The 18,924-nt window shown below is 40.0% G+C and overlaps 1 protein-coding gene across 3 annotated transcripts in view; it reads right to left on the bottom strand.

Annotated features, from left to right (window-relative positions):
* The window catches only part of lrp4 (low density lipoprotein receptor-related protein 4), a 105,200-nt gene that overhangs the window by 54,408 nt on the left and 31,868 nt on the right, over positions 1 to 18,924 (bottom strand). For all 3 annotated transcript variants that reach the window (XM_079595831.1, XM_079595830.1, XM_079595832.1), the window contains exon 2: positions 2,984 to 3,130. In XM_079595831.1, coding sequence (XP_079451957.1) covers positions 2,984 to 3,130 — 147 coding nt within the window. The remainder of the gene's footprint in view (positions 1 to 2,983; positions 3,131 to 18,924) is intronic.

The raw sequence follows: 18,924 nt of genomic DNA, 5'->3' as shown, positions 1-18,924 counted from the left end.
AGCCGCCACTTGGTTGTATTTGCAATTTGGCCAAGAGCATTTTCTTGTTGAAAAACAACATCTGATCATTCCTGTTTGGATAACTTTTCATTTGTGGGAAGCAAGTAATTCTGGGTTATTCTCGTACTCCAAAGCATTAAATGACTTTCACACAGTGAAGTAGCTCACCAATAGCAGAAGCTAAAAAGGCTCCCAGACCCCACACAATGACACGTCCTCCATGGTAGAGATCCAATAATTATAATATGGTAACACTTTACAATAAGGTTCATTAGTTAACATTAGTTAACTACATTAGTTAACGTTAACTAATAATGAACTGCACTTATACAGCATTTATTCATCTTTGTTAATGTTAATTTCGACATTTACTAATACTTTATTAAAATCTTGTTAACATGAGTTAATGCAGTGTGAACTAACATGAACTAACAATGAACAGCTTTGTTCATATTAACTAACATTAACAAAGATTCATAAATACTGTAACAAATGTATTGTTCACGTTAGTTAATACATTAAATAATGTTTAATAAATGAACCTTATTGTAAAGTGTTACCTATAATATTTCTCACCAGATTTCCGAAGACACGACTCTGAAGCATCACCATGCAACTCGTGTTTCATTGTGATTCATCATCACTCCACAGACAACTTCCCATATTCTGGCAAAAATCTTTTTTCTGATGAATTTGTGGTTAAGACAATTAAAAAGCTTAGTGTTTAGCCATTTTTGCCCCTGTGTGTGTGTGTGTGTGTGTGTGTGTGTGTGTGTGTGTGTGTGTGTGTGTGTGTGTGTGTGTGTGTAAAACAACCTGTACAGAAACCGTATCTCTATACGCGTATATGTCCATTGAAATGTGTGTGCATGGTTATGTTATGCATGTCTGTGTGTGTCGTGTAGAAAGCTCTTCAGTCTTGTTCCTCATTAAGAATATGGAGGAAGAGACTCCTGAGTCTTTCTGTGTTTTCAGGCTACAGTAGACTTTGCCTGAACGCAGCATTGATACGAGGCCATTGTTAGGATGGTGAGGGTCCTTAATGATTTTCCTGGTGCTTGTTCTGACCCTCCTGGAGTAAGTGTCCTGATGTGAGGGTAGAAGACTTCTATATGGCCCTGTAAAGAGTGACACGCTCAGCTGAGCACATCACCCTCCACAGCGTCATTCAGCCCTGTCAGGTGCAGTTTGTGAACCAGGCATTGGTGCGGTTCAAAAAGATGCTTGCTATTGTGCTGTTGTAGAATGATGTCAGGGCCGTCCTGAATATTGCCTTTTGTGCGCCACTGTGAAACATTCCTTGTGAAAAAGAAGTGTCCTTAATTGTATTGAATGTGCACTTGTCGTACACTTAAGTATATTTTTAATAAACTGTACTTGCAAATAGCATAAAATTTTAAGAAATAAAAGGCCACTTAAGTGCACTTAAAGAGTGTACACTTTCATGACTTTCACTTAAACACACTTTTAAATAATGCACTTTGTAATAATGTCAAGTTAAAAGTTTTAAAGAACACTTAGTATGTTAGTCAACACCAAAATAAAACACATTTGATTCTAATTTTAACTGTATTGTTTTATATTCAAAATTGCATTTAAATGAAATATATTTTAAATATACTAAATTGCAACTTCATCATTACATGACATATATGTTTTAAATATAAATTACATTTAAGTATACTTTAGTTTACCATAAATCCGTGTCAGTACATTCGCCATATTTCGAAGACAACCAAAGTAATTATGAAATTAGATATACTTAAGTCCTACTTAAGTGTCAAAAAACCCTCTAATGTTCAGCTAATTGCTTTTAATATAAATTTAACCTACAATAAATGTATGTATGACTTTTATGTCAAGTGTCCGAAAACCACACTAAGTACAGTAGGCCATATTCTTTTAAAGTATATAATTTCGTTAATAAGTACTCTTTATAAAATCTAAACTATCTTTTCCACAAGGGTTGTATGCTAGACAAAGCTGCGCAACAACTGCATTATGTAGATCTGTTTGTCATATTTCACACAAAAATGGACTTCTGTCTCAGACTACGATTTCAGTCATGCTAAAGTATTTACATGACATTTTAAAAAGACAAATGATGGTTTTAGTCGAACTGAAATTGACTTTTAAAGTGCATGTAAATGCACTTTGTGATGTACAATCAATTTAAATTGTATTCAATTTGTACAATTCAATTGTACAATCAATTTTAATTGATTGTAGATAAATTCTCACTTAATCCTTGTGCTCCTTTGTTCTGTTTTCAGAACACTGTTTTAAGGACTGAGAAACCACTACAAGCTGAAATTTGCAAATGTTTTAGACTGGAAAAATACTGTAGTGTGTAGTGTGCTCAATACTACAACAATCGAAAAAAAAAGCTATTCCAGCAAATATATACATGTACACTACCTTTCAAAATATCTTTTGTAGTCAAAGCAAAGGACTGAACAACAATTTCACCTCAGAGAAAATTGCCTTTGAATAAATGTGTGTGTGTGTGTGTGTGTGTGTGTGTGTGTGTGTGTGTGTGTGTGTGTGTGTGTGTGTGTGTGTGTGTGTGTGTGTGTGTGTGTGTGCTTTTGTTTATATTACATTGTGGGAACCAAATGTCCCCACAAGGATAGTAAAACCTGAAATCACCTCCATTGTGGGGACCAGCCAGCGGTCCCCATGAGGGGAACGGGTTAATAAACATACTAAATTATATTTTTTCGAAAATGTAAAAATGCAGAATGTCTCCTGTGATGGGTAGGTTTAGGGATAGGGGCAGTGTAAGGGGATAGAATATACAGTTTGTACAGTATAAAAACCATTACGCCTATGGAATGTCCTCACAAGGATAGCAAAACACCCTTGTGTGTGTGTGTGTGTGTGTGTGTGTGTGTGTGTGTGTGTGTGTGTTTAATATAATCATTTTCATTATTATATTATTTAGTTATTGTATTCTCATGACCGTGCGTGGTAAAAGACTCACTGCAGCTGTCTTCATCACTGTGATCTCCACAGTCATTGTCCCCATCACACTGCCACTGCGCCGGGATGCATGTGCACTCGCCAAATGCACTGACCGCACATGTGAAGTGATTTCTCCCACAGGAGCATTCGGCAGCACTTAAAACACCTGCGAAATACACAAACATATGAAGTCAGTTACTAAAGAGAATTTACTTAGTTCATTAGTCAAAAAATGTGTGCAGATTAAATGTGGGATATTCAATATATTTTTTGTATCTTCGGTAACACTTTACTTAAAGCCTTTCTATATAATCAGGACCACTGTGGCTAGTTGTTTTCCAAAGTTACTAGACACTCTGCATTTTCACTGGCCACAATTTGACCGATACCATGGAGCAAAAAAACAGACATTTAGACATTTTTAATTTCTCATAATTAGGTGGCAGGTATATTAGGCTGCTGTCACTTTAAGACCTGGCAAATGGATCCATTACACTGATACACATGCGTTTTATTTCTCAAGACCTAAAAAAAAAAAAACATATTTCCATCAAGAGGTGCATCAATTTTCTTGTATTGACAATGCAAGAGTCAAGCACTCTGTAAAGCCTCCTTCAGCACATCTCAAAGACATTTAAGAATATGGACTCAAAAGGTGCCAATTCATGCGTGAAAATGATTCTTCATGCTCCCAACTTTTCTTTCACAATTTTCTGGAATATGGTCATGATGTGTCTTACAAATGTACAGCTTTACCGTAGCTCAAACAGTAGAGCGTTGATGCTTACAACGCCAAGGTCATGGGTTCAATTCCCAGGGAAAGCAAGAACTAATAAGAATGTAAAATGTGTACCTTGAAATTCAATGCAAGTTGCTTTGGATAAAAACATCTGCCAAAAATGCATAAATGGAAATGAAAAGCTACAAACTCAATCAATTAGAGTTAGAAGAACTGTTTCCAAACATATAACATGATAGAAATGTAATAATTACTGCAATAATGATCCAATCATTGTCTCTTTTGCATTTGCCTATTTAAATTCAAACAGCGAATTCTTTTTTGGCCGGGCAGAGTTTTGTGTGTGTGTGTGTGTGTGTCTGAAAAAGACTTGTAAGAATTGTCCTGTTTGATTTAGAAGTACTTCAAGGGACTGAATTACACATTTGATTCTAAATATTAAACAAATAAACACTTAGTTCCAAACTTTTTTGCCAATACAACAGTTATATGTTAGTTCATACTGTTAAACTTAAAATGTGAGAGGAGTCCCAGAGTTGAAATTCTGTGTCTGTAAAGATAAATTATAACCTGCTGTGATAACTGCACAGTAATGCATCCATCCAGCAACACATAATAATCCCAATTATCTTCAAAAACACACATCTTTTTTCTTTTCCATTCAATTCAAACCCCCGTCCTCTTGGTCTCTCACTTCCTAGCTGTCAGTCTGGGATCTGAAGTTCAAGAAAATGCAGAGGATTCACCAGGCACAAACAGCAGATAATATACCGTCTTAATCACTGATTGCATCTTTCTATCTAGAGAAATGCAAAGAATGTTCATGCGAATCACCACTGCCTTATGTTCCCAATCACATGAGGCAAATTATTAAACAAAATAAAGGTGACCCTTGTAATGTCACAGACAAAACAAACACTTTAAATCCAATACGGTGAATACAAGTTCATCCAACTTGTTCCAACTAAAATGACTATTACACTACTACTCTCAATAATGTATTGTAAACACAATAATTCAAGGAAGTGCCTTTAAATAACCATTCCAGCCCACCTCCCTTCCTTCAAGTATGTGGTTCATCATAAAGGTTTCATGAGAATAATGTACTCAGACCATTTGCATCTATTTGTTCCGTTGCTTCATCTCACTCTATTACAATCTGCTTGCTTTGGACAGGATTATAAGAGAGTGACTGAGTGAAAAAAAAAAGTGTAGGGAATCAAGTAGTGAACTTGGCATGTAGAAGCACATGGTTCTGTGTTCCTTTTTGGCAAGCTTGAATAATTACAGCCCTTCTCTTGTGGGAGATCAAGTTATATATGCCATGTTTAGTCACTAAATGGAGCAAGACATTCATCATGTGTGCTTTAAAGACTTGCCATTTCTCTTTCAAAGTTAAAAACTCCATTTATTTGAAACAGAGTAAACAACATCACTGATAAAAATCGAAATATATTTTATATGTAAAGTCCTAAAGCAATTTGAGCGCTTGTAAATAATATTTAAAAAAGATAGCTGAAGCAGACTTTAAATCACAACATTTTTACAAAAACACATTTGTTTTTTTAAGGTGCAGTAAGCGATTCCTAAGAAAAAACGTTGACATTTGAAATCAACCCAAACTCCTCCCTTCATTGCTCTGCCTCAAAAATGCACAAATCAGCAATGCAATAATGGATGTCTCTTTATCATAGCTGAAGATGAAAGGAAAGAACAAAAAAAGGAACCACAAGCAAGAGTTCACAAGAAGTACACCAGCTCCAGACAAACAATGACACTCAAGACTGTCCTATAATGCTGCGTTCACACCGAACGCGAATTGAGCATCTGGAGCGAGGGATTTCCATGTTAAGTCAATTTAAAGACACGTTGACGCGTGTCTGGAGGTCCTGCGGTGCGATAGACGCGTTTAGCGCGGCGCGATGGATGCGACTTAGCCTCGTTCTTGCGACAGAGGTGAATTTAGCGTCTTGCGCGAGTGATTTTATTTGGTGCTTTTTGTGCATTCACGCATTTGAAGCAAATTCGCGTCTGATGCGGAGTTGAAAAATCTGAAATATGGCGTCCGTTTTAACCAATCAGAAGCCTGCTTGCTGCTGTCATGTGGTGAAGTGACGTAATAAACAGGGGCAGGCCCGGCCAGAGTCATTCATTCAACAACTCAGAATGACAATTTGGAATGTAAAGAACAACATATTATACAATTATTTGATTTATAGGGAAAATACCATATACATAAAAAAGAAGTGGGCTCAAGGTAAACCAAATTTGCCACATTTTATAAATGACTTTACATTATATGTACATCTCTTGGAACAAACTAAAAACAAAAAAGCAATGAAAACATGTGATGTAATGATTTTATGTAAAAAGTTTTTTTTCTTCTTCATGGCAGCTAATGTAAATGTAATATTGTGAATATGTAATACCTCTTGTTCTTGTGGCATTGAATAAAAAAATTAAATCACTCATTCAACATGGAGGAACGACTGATATTGGCTGTGAGCAGTCATACGGAGATATCTCCAGAGCAAATACAGAGCGGTGACTCTCTCAATGAATGCTCGATCAACATCAGCCATCTTGCAAATAGGCATCCGCCTAGCACTTGCCCCTCCCGAATTTCACCTCAAACGCACGCTATTTCGCTTCAAACGCGCGTCCAATTCGCTTTGAACGGGCCAGTGGATTCAAAATGTTCAAGCGAAGCGAATTTGACGCTCAATTCACGCTCGGTGTGAATGCAGCAATACTACAGCTAACATTACAACACCAGCATATCTTGGTTCTGTGGAACATAGCAAAACCAATGTTCCTCACGTATGGAGCAGAAACAACCAAATCTCGGCATCCGTATTCAGGCCTTCCCGCTTTGTCTCTCCAGCTTTTCTAATATTAACACGGTCATAAAGCTCATTCCTGATCATAACCCTTCTTTTTCCAGTGATATTCCTCTGACCTTTTCTTTTTTGTAATGTCTCTCAGCCATCTCACTTTCTACAGTCTTTCTTCAAATCTCTCTTGCTCACCCATCATGAGTGGACACGCCCCCTACATATTTGGCATACATATTTGGGCACTAAGAAATTAGAAACTTAGCAAAACATTTTTTGTCATTTTAAAAGATAGCTAAAGTATATTTTAACATCGCTTCTTTCCACAAAAATACATTTATTAGGTTTTAAATTATAAAACACGTAAATATATTAAATTTAGCAGATGCTTTTATCCTTTGCAATGCATTAAAGTTATACATTTATCAGTATGACAAAATGACAACAATGAAATTAATTTAGACAAAACATACATTCTACAACAAATCAAATGTAATGCAATGAAATGTATACGTGAAGTGAGCCTTAATTGTCCAAATATATTTTGTGCATACTGTTTTTCAGATCCATTGTAAGTCATTTGAAATAATTGATAAACGTAACAAATGCTTTTTAAACAATTAATTAGGCTGCCTTTATTTCAAAAACATTGTTTTCCTGTGCTTAAATCCCAGCAAGCAACAATGGCATAAGACGTCCACATCCACTGATCTAGAGTCATCTTATAGCATATCAGTAATAATTATAGTTTACATTTGACTAAGACCAGTGGTTATGGGTATCTTTATGCCAATAAAGATTTGAAAAGATCTTAAAAAGAATCTTTTCTTTTTATGAAAGAAACCGGTTGAGTGAGAAGATTCCCTGAATTCTTTGTAAATCTAAGATCATACCTAATAAATACTTGAGCATGAAATTATGTTGTACTGCAGATTAGGAGACTAACTAACAAGATATAACTAGTATTTGAGGGAGATTTTGGATTTCTCTATATTGTTATATTATGTTAAGCATCTAGTAGCACCATAAGACTGGTGAAGTTGGCATGCAAATGTGAATATTAGGGTGGAAATTAAAAGCAATGAAGTTGTGCAAAGGTGCACCCACATATAAATTTACTAAAAAAAAAGTTATTTATTAATTTCCTTATTTTTGCTCAAAGCAGATAAATATAGCAAAGCTGAGGAGACCAATTAAGTGAGATTACTTATACAATAAAAGAGCAGCAGATTAGTCTGTACTCAAATGATCCAAAACATCATCTTTACATTTTCCAGCTTTCCATCTCAATTCCTCCCTTCCATTTGCTGAAAACCCCTCACATCTGGAATCTCTTCTCTTCCCCCCTGTGGCATTGGTTTCTCTCCGTTACAGACACTGGCAACAAAAAATGCCAATACCTCAGTGTGTGCATGTGTAACTGCCGTTCTCTCTAATTTCTATACTGTAAAATTACCCCTCAACCACAAAGATATATCAACATGTCTTTCCAGAAAGCTGTCAGACTTCTAAGCTTAACCCCTCAAATGCGGAATGAAGACACAGCTGTGGATGTATGAACGGGAACCACCCTTTCAGCAAGAAGAGAAAGATTTTATATTAAAACCATTCTTCAACACTAACGAAAGATTTGTTTACAACAGCTCAGCAGAACTGCAAACTCTATTGAACTGTGTTATGAATGGAACAAATGGAATATATATTTTGCTCATTTCAAAAGAGCGAAAATAATTCAGAGCTAAGAACGAAAAATTGATTTGAAACTGCAGTGAAAATGAAAGTTGAAACCAGGGTTATTAGTAAGAGCGATAAAATAAAACCATAAAATAAATAAATAATTTTCATTAATTGAAAGCTAGTTTCCAGGACAAAAATTATTTTCATTTTAATTTAATTTAAGTTGAAGTAAAACAAACTAAAAAATATATAGACATTAAAAAAAAAAGACAAAAACAAGAAATTTACTAAAAACTTTAAAATCAAGAAGGAAACAGAATATATATATATATATATATATATACACACACACACAATCTAATATAAATAATCTATAAGATAATCATTAAAAACCATTTATTATTACACATCAATAAAATAACACTGGTTGATCCCTGTAATCTATAATTGATCTGTGTTTTAACATAAAACCTCAACATCAATGTGATAAAGTTGATTTGATTAGTCATGATGAGTATGATATTCTGAGGTACTTGGCAATAATAATAAATAAATAAAAACATTGTTAATAAGAGTTCCCCAAACAAGAAAATTTGATAATCTACACATTCAAACGTAGTGAATTAAGAATTCAAGTTTGAACGTGCATCCTTGCAATCCTACAGAACAAGCATTTTGGAGAATGGATGGGAAAAGCCTAATGTTTTCCTCCAGATAAAGGTGCAAATTGAAGAATGAGCAATATAAATCAGTCACAATATAATAAAGAAAAATTAAAAGCACAAAATAAGCTAACATTGCTGGACAGTTTTCCACTCAACTGAACGGATAAAAATCTCCTTCTGTAAGTGAACATTTATACATTTACTTCCGTGCACTTCTTACTGAACAAAGAAGGATGTTCACAATGTTTCTTAAAGGGTTAGGGAAAAAGATAACCTGAACTGGCTTTTGGCTTTAAGTTTAAAATATCTGCAACACAACATAAGCCCTTTTTTAAAACCCCATAGAGAAAATGGAAAGAGACATGTCTGAGATTTAAAATGACGGTATCCTATTGCAGATGCCAAGTTCAGAGTTTTAGCTTTGAATGATGAGGTACAGTAAAGGGGAAAGATACGATGTATTTAGAGGGTTAAAAAAGAAAAGAAAGGGAAAAGGACTGGAAAAGAAAAATAGGGCTTGTCGCTGAGTGTCGGTTCTTTTCCATCAGTCAGCCATATTTAATGAACTTGGCTGTTCTAGCCTGCATTTGAGGCAGAGCTGAGAGTCAGTGGGCTGAAGGAATGGGAAAAGGGGGAAGTGTAACGGTGGCATGAACGTGAAAGCAGCGAAAAGGAGTTCAAAATGCAGCATTAATAGCCTCGACTCAGTTTGAATCAGAAACATGCAAGATGAATAGGGCTGTAAACGATTAATCTCGATTAATCTAATCCAAAATAAAAGTTTGTGTTTACATAATATATGTGTGTGTATTGTGTATAATTATTTTGTATATATAAATACACACACGCATGTATATATTTGAGAAATATTTGCATTTATATACTGCATATATATATTTTAATATTATTTATATTATATATAAATAGAACTATGAGTATTTATATATACAAAATAAGTATACACAATACGCACACATATATTATGTAAACACAAACTTTTATTTTGGGTTCGATTAATCGCGATTAATCACGATTAATCGTTTACAGCCCTAAAGATGAGTCCAAACAGTAGTGTAAGAGGGAAAGATGCCCTCCTCAAGAACAATGTGCATTTATTTTTTAAATTGTAACACATTTAGACATAAGTTTAGCATGTGCAGGAAGATTATGCAATCAGCTATGTGTTATTAAGGGAAATAAACAGATAGTTGTCATTTCACAAAATGCACTGAAAACACCTCAAATGCTCTGTGAAGACTGAATGATTTCCGAGCAAGACGGGACTGACAACTTGCGTGAACCAAATTTTATAAATATAAAATTTGACATTACGAAACAAAAACTTTGAACAAGTGCAGGATTTACTTCGGAATAATTATCATTTGGAAACTGCCAGTAAATTTCGCAATTAATTAGAAGAAAATATCTTATGAAGAACAGAATGAAACTTAAGGTTTTAATGGCTGAAAATGATCCCGCTCTGTGATATCTCATTCAAAAGAAACACCCAAACCAACGCAATCGGTCACGAGACACACGAGAGCCAATGCCATTTCACGATCAAAGCAGATATAACACTTCTTCTGGACACTTCTGCACAGGATCTGAGCTTGACGGCGGATGGAGACTGTGATCGCTTTTGGGTCTTTTCCTCACACAAATCGTCATTTGGCCTCAGAACACTTGGTATATTTGTGCTTTTTTAATAAATTGTGACTTTAGTCATATCTGCCTGTTATATCCTGTGTTTCATATTATATAATACACAAATGGGTAGGTTTAGGGGTAGAGTTACGTGCTCAAACATGTCTAAATAAATAGTGTAAATAAAAAAAAGAATTATGCTGCCTGATTAAATTGAAATTTAATCAGCAAGTCTCAGCAAGTCGTTATAAAAAGCATTGCGTGCATTAAAATGTGACGCTGAGGGGTCCTGACCAAACGACAATGTGACGAGTTTTGAGTGAGAAATTGTTGCAAACTCTCACGCTTCATTCAATGCGTTACTTGGAGGCAGACAAAAACAAATCTTTAAATGTTAAGCCCTTTAACATGTTAAATATTTTTGTTGCGATGAAAAGGTAGCATCAGATCTTTTCTTCTGTATTGTGATGTATTATCTAAAAAGAATCAGGGTGCGGACTTGCTTCCATAGGTTACTGATTGGATGGAGAAGGCAGATGTTAATTTGATTGGTACCAATGTGGTCAGTGCCGTCGCAGGTGGGGTGCGAGGCCCTGTGCGAACTTGAAATGCGAGGCCCTGCTCTTTGATGTGGATGCTCAATTGCGCATGAATAACAGTCACTCGTAGCTGTTCTAGTTCTATTGCACGAATAATCTCGCTGCAATACGTTTTTATCAAGTAGAATAATCATAATCATGCACATAGTCTGAGGCGCCGCAATAGTATATAAAAAGACGCAGCGAAATCTCTGCATCCCCTTAGTGGGGCCGCTCTCTCGTTACGCTCGTTATGCGTTTACCTTTTTCAAACTGGAGCAGCGCTAACTCGCGGTAGGTAGAAAATGCATGATTTGATTTGTTAAACATGAAAAGGATTTATTCGTCTGGCATGGCAGCTCACCTCGCTCTAACTTTAACCTAGAAATATGTTCGCTATTATAGGTGCATATCCAAGTGTTTGTGTAGAGTGCGCACTGACAGGCGTCGGCGCGAACACTTTCATTTTCCTATCAACAGTGGAAACAACTTTAAATACTCAATCTTTTCTGGTCATACAGAAAAGGATAATGCATCAGTCGCAAACTCACAATAACAAGTAAACGTTGTGCTTTTGTACAATAAAATAAAACAAACAGGGCGTGCTATATGGTCTCCGTGGCGTGAACTGGAGCGCGTCTCAAAAATGAACTGAAATACAGTGTAGCCTCAACAACATGATGAATATTTCTATATAAATCTCTAAATGTCCACTTTTATTCCATCCATCCATCTTCTTCCGCTTATCCGGGGCCGGGTCGCGGGGGCAGCAGTCTAAGCAGAGACACCCAGACTTCCCTCTCCCTAGACACTTCCTCCAGCTCTTCCGGGGGGACACCGAGGCGTTCCCAGGCCAGCCGGGAGACATAGTCTCTCCAGCGTGTCCTAGGTCTTCCTCGGGGTCTCCTCCCGGTGGGACGTGCCCGGAACACCTTCCCAGGAAGGCGTTCAGGAGACATCCGGAACAGATGCCCGAGCCACCTCAGCTGACCCCTCTCGATGTGGAGGAGCAGCGGCTCTACTCTGAGCTCCTCCCGAGTGACCGAGCTCCTCACCCTATCTCTAAGGGATCGCCCAGCCACTCTGCGGAGAAAGCTCATTTCGGCCGCCTGTATCCGGGATCTTGTTCTTTCGGTCATGACCCAAAGCTCATGACCATAGGTGAGAGTAGGAACGTAGATTGACCGGTAAATCGAGAGCTTCGCCTTGCGGCTCAGCTCTTTCTTCACCACGACAGACCGGTACATCGTCCGCATTACTGTGGAAGCTGCACCGATCCGTCTGTCAATCTCCCGTTCCATCCTTCCCTCACTCGTGAACAAGACCCCAAGATACTTAAACTCCTCCACTTGAGGCAGGAACTCTCCACCAACCTGAAGTGAGCAAGCCACCCTTTTCCGACTGAGGACCATGGCCTCGGATTTGGAGGTGCTGATTCTCATCCCAGCCGCTTCACACTCGGCTGCAAACCGTCCCAGTGCATGCTGAAGGTCCTGGTCTGTAGGGGCCAACACGACAACATCATCCGCAAAGAGCAGAGACGAAATCGTGTGGTCCCCGAACCTGACACCCTCCGGCCCCTGGCTGCGCCTAGAAATTCTGTCCATAAATATTATGAACAGAACCGGCGACAAAGGGCAGCCCTGCCGAAGTCCAACATGCACCGGGAACAAGTCTGACTTACTGCCGGCAATGCGAACCAAGCTCCTGCTCCGGTCGTATAGGGACCGGACAGCCCTTAGCAAAGGACCCCGGACCCCATACTCCCGGAGCACCCTCCACAGGCCGCCTCGAGGGACACAGTCGAATGCCTTCTCCAAATCCACAAAGCACATGTGGATTGGTTGGGCAAACTCCCATGAACCCTCCAGCACCCTGTAGAGGGTATAGAGCTGGTCCAGTGTTCCACGGCCGGGACGAAAACCGCACTGTTCCTCCTGAATCCGAGGTTCTACTATCGGCCGTAATCTCCTCTCCAGTACCCTAGCATAGACTTTCCCGGGGAGGCTGAGAAGTGTGATCCCCCTGTAGTTGGAACACACTCTCCGGTCCCCCTTCTTAAAAAGAGGGACCACCACCCCAGTCTGCCATCCCAGAGGTACTGTCCCCGACCGCCACGCGATGCTGCAGAGACGTGTCAGCCAAGACAGCCCCGCAACATCCAGAGACTTGAGGTACTCAGGGCGGATCTCATCCACCCCCGGTGCCTTGCCACCGAGGAGTTTCTTGACTACCTCGGTGACTTCAGCTTGGGAGATGGACGAGTCAACCTCCGAGCCCTCAGCCTCTGCTTCCTCAATGGAAGACGTGACGGCGGGATTGAGGAGATCCTCGAAGTATTCCTTCCACCGTCCGACGACATCCCCAGTTGAGGTCAACAGCTGCCCACCTCCACTGTAAACAGCGTTGGTGGGGCACTGCTTCCCTCTCCTGAGTCGCCGGACGGTTTGCCAGAATCTCTTCGAGGCCAGCCGATAGTCATTTTCCATGGCCTCTCCGAACTCCTCCCAGGCCCGAGTTTTTGCCTCCACAACCACCCGGGCTGCAGTTCGTTTGGCCTGCCGGTACCCGTCAGCTGCCTCAGGAGTCCCACAAGCCAACCAGGCCCGATAGGACTCCTTCTTCAGCTTGACGGCATCCCTTACTTCCGGTGTCCACCACCGGGTTCGGGGATTGCCGCCTCGACAGGCACCGGAGACCTTACGGCCACAGCTCCGAGTGGCCGCTTCGACAATGGAGGTGGAGAACATGGTCCACTCGGACTCAATATCTCCAGCCTCCCTCGGGATCCGGTCGAAGCTCCGCCGGAGGTGGGAGTTGAAGATTTCTCTGACAGGAGACTCGGCCAAACGTTCCCAGCAGACCCTTACAGTACGCTTGGGTCTGCCGAGTCTGTCCAGCTTCCTCCCCCGCCATCGGATCCAACTCACCACCAGGTGGTGATCAGTTGACAGCTCCGCCCCTCTCTTTACCCGAGTGTCCAAGACATACGGCCGCAGGTCAGATGAAACGACCACAAAGTCGATCATCGACCTACGGCCTAGGGTGTCTTGGTGCCACGTGTACTGATGGACACCCTTATGCTTGAACATGGTGTTCGTTATGGACAAACTGTAACTAGCACAGAAGTCCAATAACTGAACACCGCTCGGGTTCAGATCAGGGGGGCCGTTCATCCCAATCACGCCCCTCCAGGTAACACTGTCGTTGCCCATGTGGGCGTTGAAGTCCCCCAGTAGAACGACGGAGTCTCCAGTCGGAGTACTTTCCAGCACCCCTCCCAGAGACTCCAAGAAGGTCGGGTACTCTGCACTGCCGTTTGGCCCGTAGGCACACACGACAGTGAGAGACCTATCCCCAACCCGTAGGCGCAGGGAAACGACCCTCTCGTTCACCGGGGTAAACTCCAACACATGGCGGCTGAGTTGGGGGGCTATGAGCAAACCCACACCAGCCCGCCGCCTCTCACCATGGGCAACTCCAGAGTGGTGAAGAGTCCATCCTCTCTCAAGGAGTGTGGTTCCAGAGCCCAAGCCGTGCGTAGAGGTGATTCCAACTATCTCTAGTTGGAACCTCTCAACCTCACGCACAATCTCAGGCTCCTTCCCCGCCAGCGAGGTGACGTTCCACGTCCCTAGAGCTAGTTTCCGTGTCCAGGGGTCGGGTTGTCGAGGCCCCCGCCTTCGACTGCCGCCCGATCCTCTATGCACCGGCCCCTTACGGCCCCTCCTGCAGGTGGTGAGCCCACGGGAAGGCGGCCCCACGTCGCTCCTTCGGGCTGAGCCCGGCCGGACCCCGTGGGGGGAGGCCCGGCCACCAGGCGCTCGCATACGAGCCCCAACCCCGGGCCTGGCTCCAGGGTGGGGCCCCGGCTGCGCCATACCGGGCGACGTCACGGTCCTTGATTTATTTTTCTTCATAAAGGGGTTTTTGAACTACTCTTAGTCTGACCCGTCGCCTAGGACCTGTTTGCCTTGGGAGACCCTACCAGGGGCATATAGCCCCGGACAACATAGCTCCTAGGGTCATTCGGGTACTCAAACCCCTCCACCACGTTAAGGTGGCAGTTCAAGGAGGGGTTTTTTAATTTAATCGAAAGCAAATACCGGCTGATTAGGCTGTAGCCTAATCCTATGAAAGGTGCATTTCTCTCTAAAGACGCATCCACTTTGCAGCGGAGATGTATATAGATATGTTTGCAGCCGACACTGATTTAGAAATATATATTTTTTGTTAATAAACAATAAAAATGCCTCGTTATTTTTTCAGACATATTATCATTAGCCTCCTTTGGCCGGTGCTTTGCGGCAAGATTTATGCATGCGCTTGAGCGCGGAATAGGCTATTCCTCCATGCACCCAGTATTTAAGATGAAATTAATATAAACGTGAGATTAGTTGACTAATTGCTTAAATGAATGACTAGGCTACTAGTCGACTAGAAAAATATTTAGTCTATAGCAATTCTAATCGATGCATTTAGTTGACATTTATTTAATTAGTAATTCTAGTATCCAGCTCTTTACGTCAAATTAGTTGAGTTAACAATTAGTTAATGAACTAATAAAATAATAAAACAAAGATTAAATTAAGATGCTAACTACATATATATAGCATTTGTTCCACCACAAAAGACAGTTTTTAAGTTGACAATCCGTTACACATTTGAAGATTTACTGTATCTTGAAGATTGTTGTATTGTATTTTATCTTCTGTTATAAAGATGAAGATTGACATTTCCTTTTTTCAGAACTTGATTCGTGCTTCCGAAATCGGTCGCGTTCTCTTGCAGCTGACATGTTGGCTTTCCCTCGCTTTAGCTTTCCCGCTCTCCTGTCTTCAGTTAGGACGCATTACGTACATAGTGACAATGAAAAACCCGCTTAATTTGTTGGACTTTTTATTTTATGTGACATGATAAAAAAATAAAATAAAAAAAAACAGCAGGATTGCGAGGCCCCCTAGTGGCGCGAGGCCCTGTGCGGTTGCACAGTTCGCACAGTCTATGCGACGGCTCTGAATGTGGTTTTAAATCGGTTCACTTAAAAGTTTCCCAGAAGGTTTTGCATGGCATTTTACCTGGTAAAATGTAATGTGTGCATATGTTCACAACTGATAAAAGTTGTGTTTTTCCATTTGTTTTTCTGACCCCAATTCCAAAAGTATTTGTGGGAATACATAAGGAATCCGCTGTTTTGTTCAGACGCAACAGGAATTCGCTTACAAAAAGACTGTCGCACTGTGAAGTCCTATCTCTTCACAAAGAACCACAGAATTGTTGGCAGAGGGAGAGACAAACTGTCATTGTTCTTCCCAAGATTTCTTCAAATGTAGTACCTAACCCATCTTAGGAATTGCCTCTTATTGTACAATACAGACGATGTGTCTGTTTTGGCTGCTTTGGAACAATATGTATTGTGAAAAGGATGATACAAATGGAATTGGATTAAATTCACAGTAGTTAATAGTTAGTCTCAATTTGGGAGAGGAATCCATAATATCTTGGATCATTTTACAGTCAGTTGAGGCGATTTGCAACAGTGTAAAACCAACTACTATGAGCTAGAGTAAGATTTTAAAGGGGTCATGACATGGGTTTTTTTATTTTATTATTATGTTCCCTTAGGTGCAAATATAGTTTTACTATAGTTTTTTTTACAAAAAACTTTTAAAATGTAGTGATTTATGACCTTTTCCCACCCTGTTTCTCATCCTCTGATTCAAACAGCCTGTTTTGGGGGTGTTTCCCCTTTAAGAGTTCAGTGTTAACGCCCACTGTTATGATTGGCTAACGTCAGTGCATGCATCAATTATTAACGCCCCCAGCCAGAACATTTGCGTATTCAGCGTTTTTAAAAAGTAGTTTAAAGTTTTAAATACATTACTTACAGTTTGCGTCGTCGTTGTTGAGCCCAGAATAGTCGGCAAGGACTTATCTTTGAGCAACAGTTTTCTGGCAAAGCCAGCATCATTTTGGGATTTGTTCTCAAAACGGTCATCCTTCAAATGTATCTACAAACGCTTAAACTAACACTGCCGTGACTGAGACGTCCGCAAAAAATAAAGTGCATCCATTTTCCCCTGACGACTGGATCTTTCGCAGCGTATTCAAAGATGTTGTTTGTCCACAGCCAGGAACAGCACATCTGTGGCATCGTCATTTCCCTGTACACAGCGCTGTCCGTCGACTGAACACTTGAGGCGCGCGGCGCGCGGGCGCGACAGTGATACGAAATGAGCGTAGTTGTCTTGTGCCTGGAGGCGGTCATATGCAAACGCTGGTACGTCACTTCGTACCGTGACGTCACTTCTTACCATGAATCCAGAACGAGCTGTATTTAGAGCTTGATTAAATAAATGATTCGTTTATAATGGGGAGGACGTCTTAAGCTATGAAACTTGCAGGACGTTTTAATGGTACAAAGACCTCTTATATACTAAAAGATCAAGGGAAATTTGGTTTCTCATGTCATGATGACCCCTTTAAAACATTTGAGTTCATTTGTCCTGCAAAATCAGTAGTGCCATACTTGAATTGTACTCTAGGGAAGAATAAAGACAGGAGATTAAAAGGAGACCAATACGACTAATTATATTTCAAGGGAAAAAAATAAGGTCATAAATGTGACTGGAATGGACCTTATTTTTACAACATCATAAAGTAATACTTTACTGTTATCCTAATCTCCCATAGTAGTACTACAAATGACTATGGTTGACATTTCAATAGACTATACAATAGTTGTTTAACAAATACATTTTAGTCAATTCCTTTTCATTTTGATGTTTTAAGTAGAACTCTATATTATGACATCTACACTAATACTACATATCATGATCAGAAAATATTGATAATTATTAAGAAATATCACCACCATTTCAACTAACTTGCATTTATCTCATCCTCTTTTGTCTCCTCATCTGGACTTCCTTTAATAATTGTCAGTGTTTGCCACATTTCTCTGATGTTCTTACCACAAAATACTTGTTTGACTCCATTCCAATCAATGCTCATGTGAATGAGCTACCAGCTCAGATATACACCCGTGTAAAAGTAAGCCCACCCACAGAGCATTTCACAGGACGCATGCATCAGCAAACATTCCCTACACACACAGACAGAGACATCTCTGGATCAAGCTGATCCAAGCAGATGTAATGACTACACAAATCCAGCACTGAAATTATTTGTCTTGAGGCTCAAGAAGCTTGTCTGGATAACCAACAATCTTCTATAGCCAAACTTGACTATCGGCATGAAGTCTAGTACACTTTGCAGCTGGCCAAGACCAGCCCAATTAGACCATCTGACTGATTCAAAGCGAGTTGGTTTTGACTCGAACAAGCAGTTTAGGGGTGTGTTTATCTGAAATAGTCCCAATAAAATACCAATGCAAAAAACTCTGCCATCATTCTAATTTTAAGGAACATTTCAATTAAAATGTAAATGTTGATAAAGGAAAATGTAAATTTTGTTCAGATTTACCAAATTTTAAACAATGAGTCAATACACAATGAATCCTTCCAAAATGTGTTTTCATCTCACCCTGATTATCTATGGTAAGCTTATTATAAGTGTTTATATTTTAGACCGGGTGGGATGTTTTTCGTGGGAAATTGTCTGTCATATCCGTAAATAGAGAAAAATTGCTCCTGCTTTTGACGCAGGTATGGTGTGGGAGTGGCATAGGTTAGTTGTCAAAAAAGTGACAAAACCTCCGGAGAAAGAATCACCCATTTAAAAATAAAAACTCAGGAACAGAGGAGAGTCTGTAGGCGAAAAGAGGACATGACAGAGCTCGAAATAAAATGAGAATCAACATT

This window comes from Phoxinus phoxinus (assembly GCF_949152265.1).
Source record: "Phoxinus phoxinus genome assembly, chromosome: 2".
NCBI classification, from domain to species: Eukaryota; Metazoa; Chordata; class Actinopteri; order Cypriniformes; family Leuciscidae; genus Phoxinus; species Phoxinus phoxinus.
The sequence above is the reverse complement of the archived record's forward strand: the minus strand, read 5'-3'. Positions and strand labels throughout refer to the sequence as shown.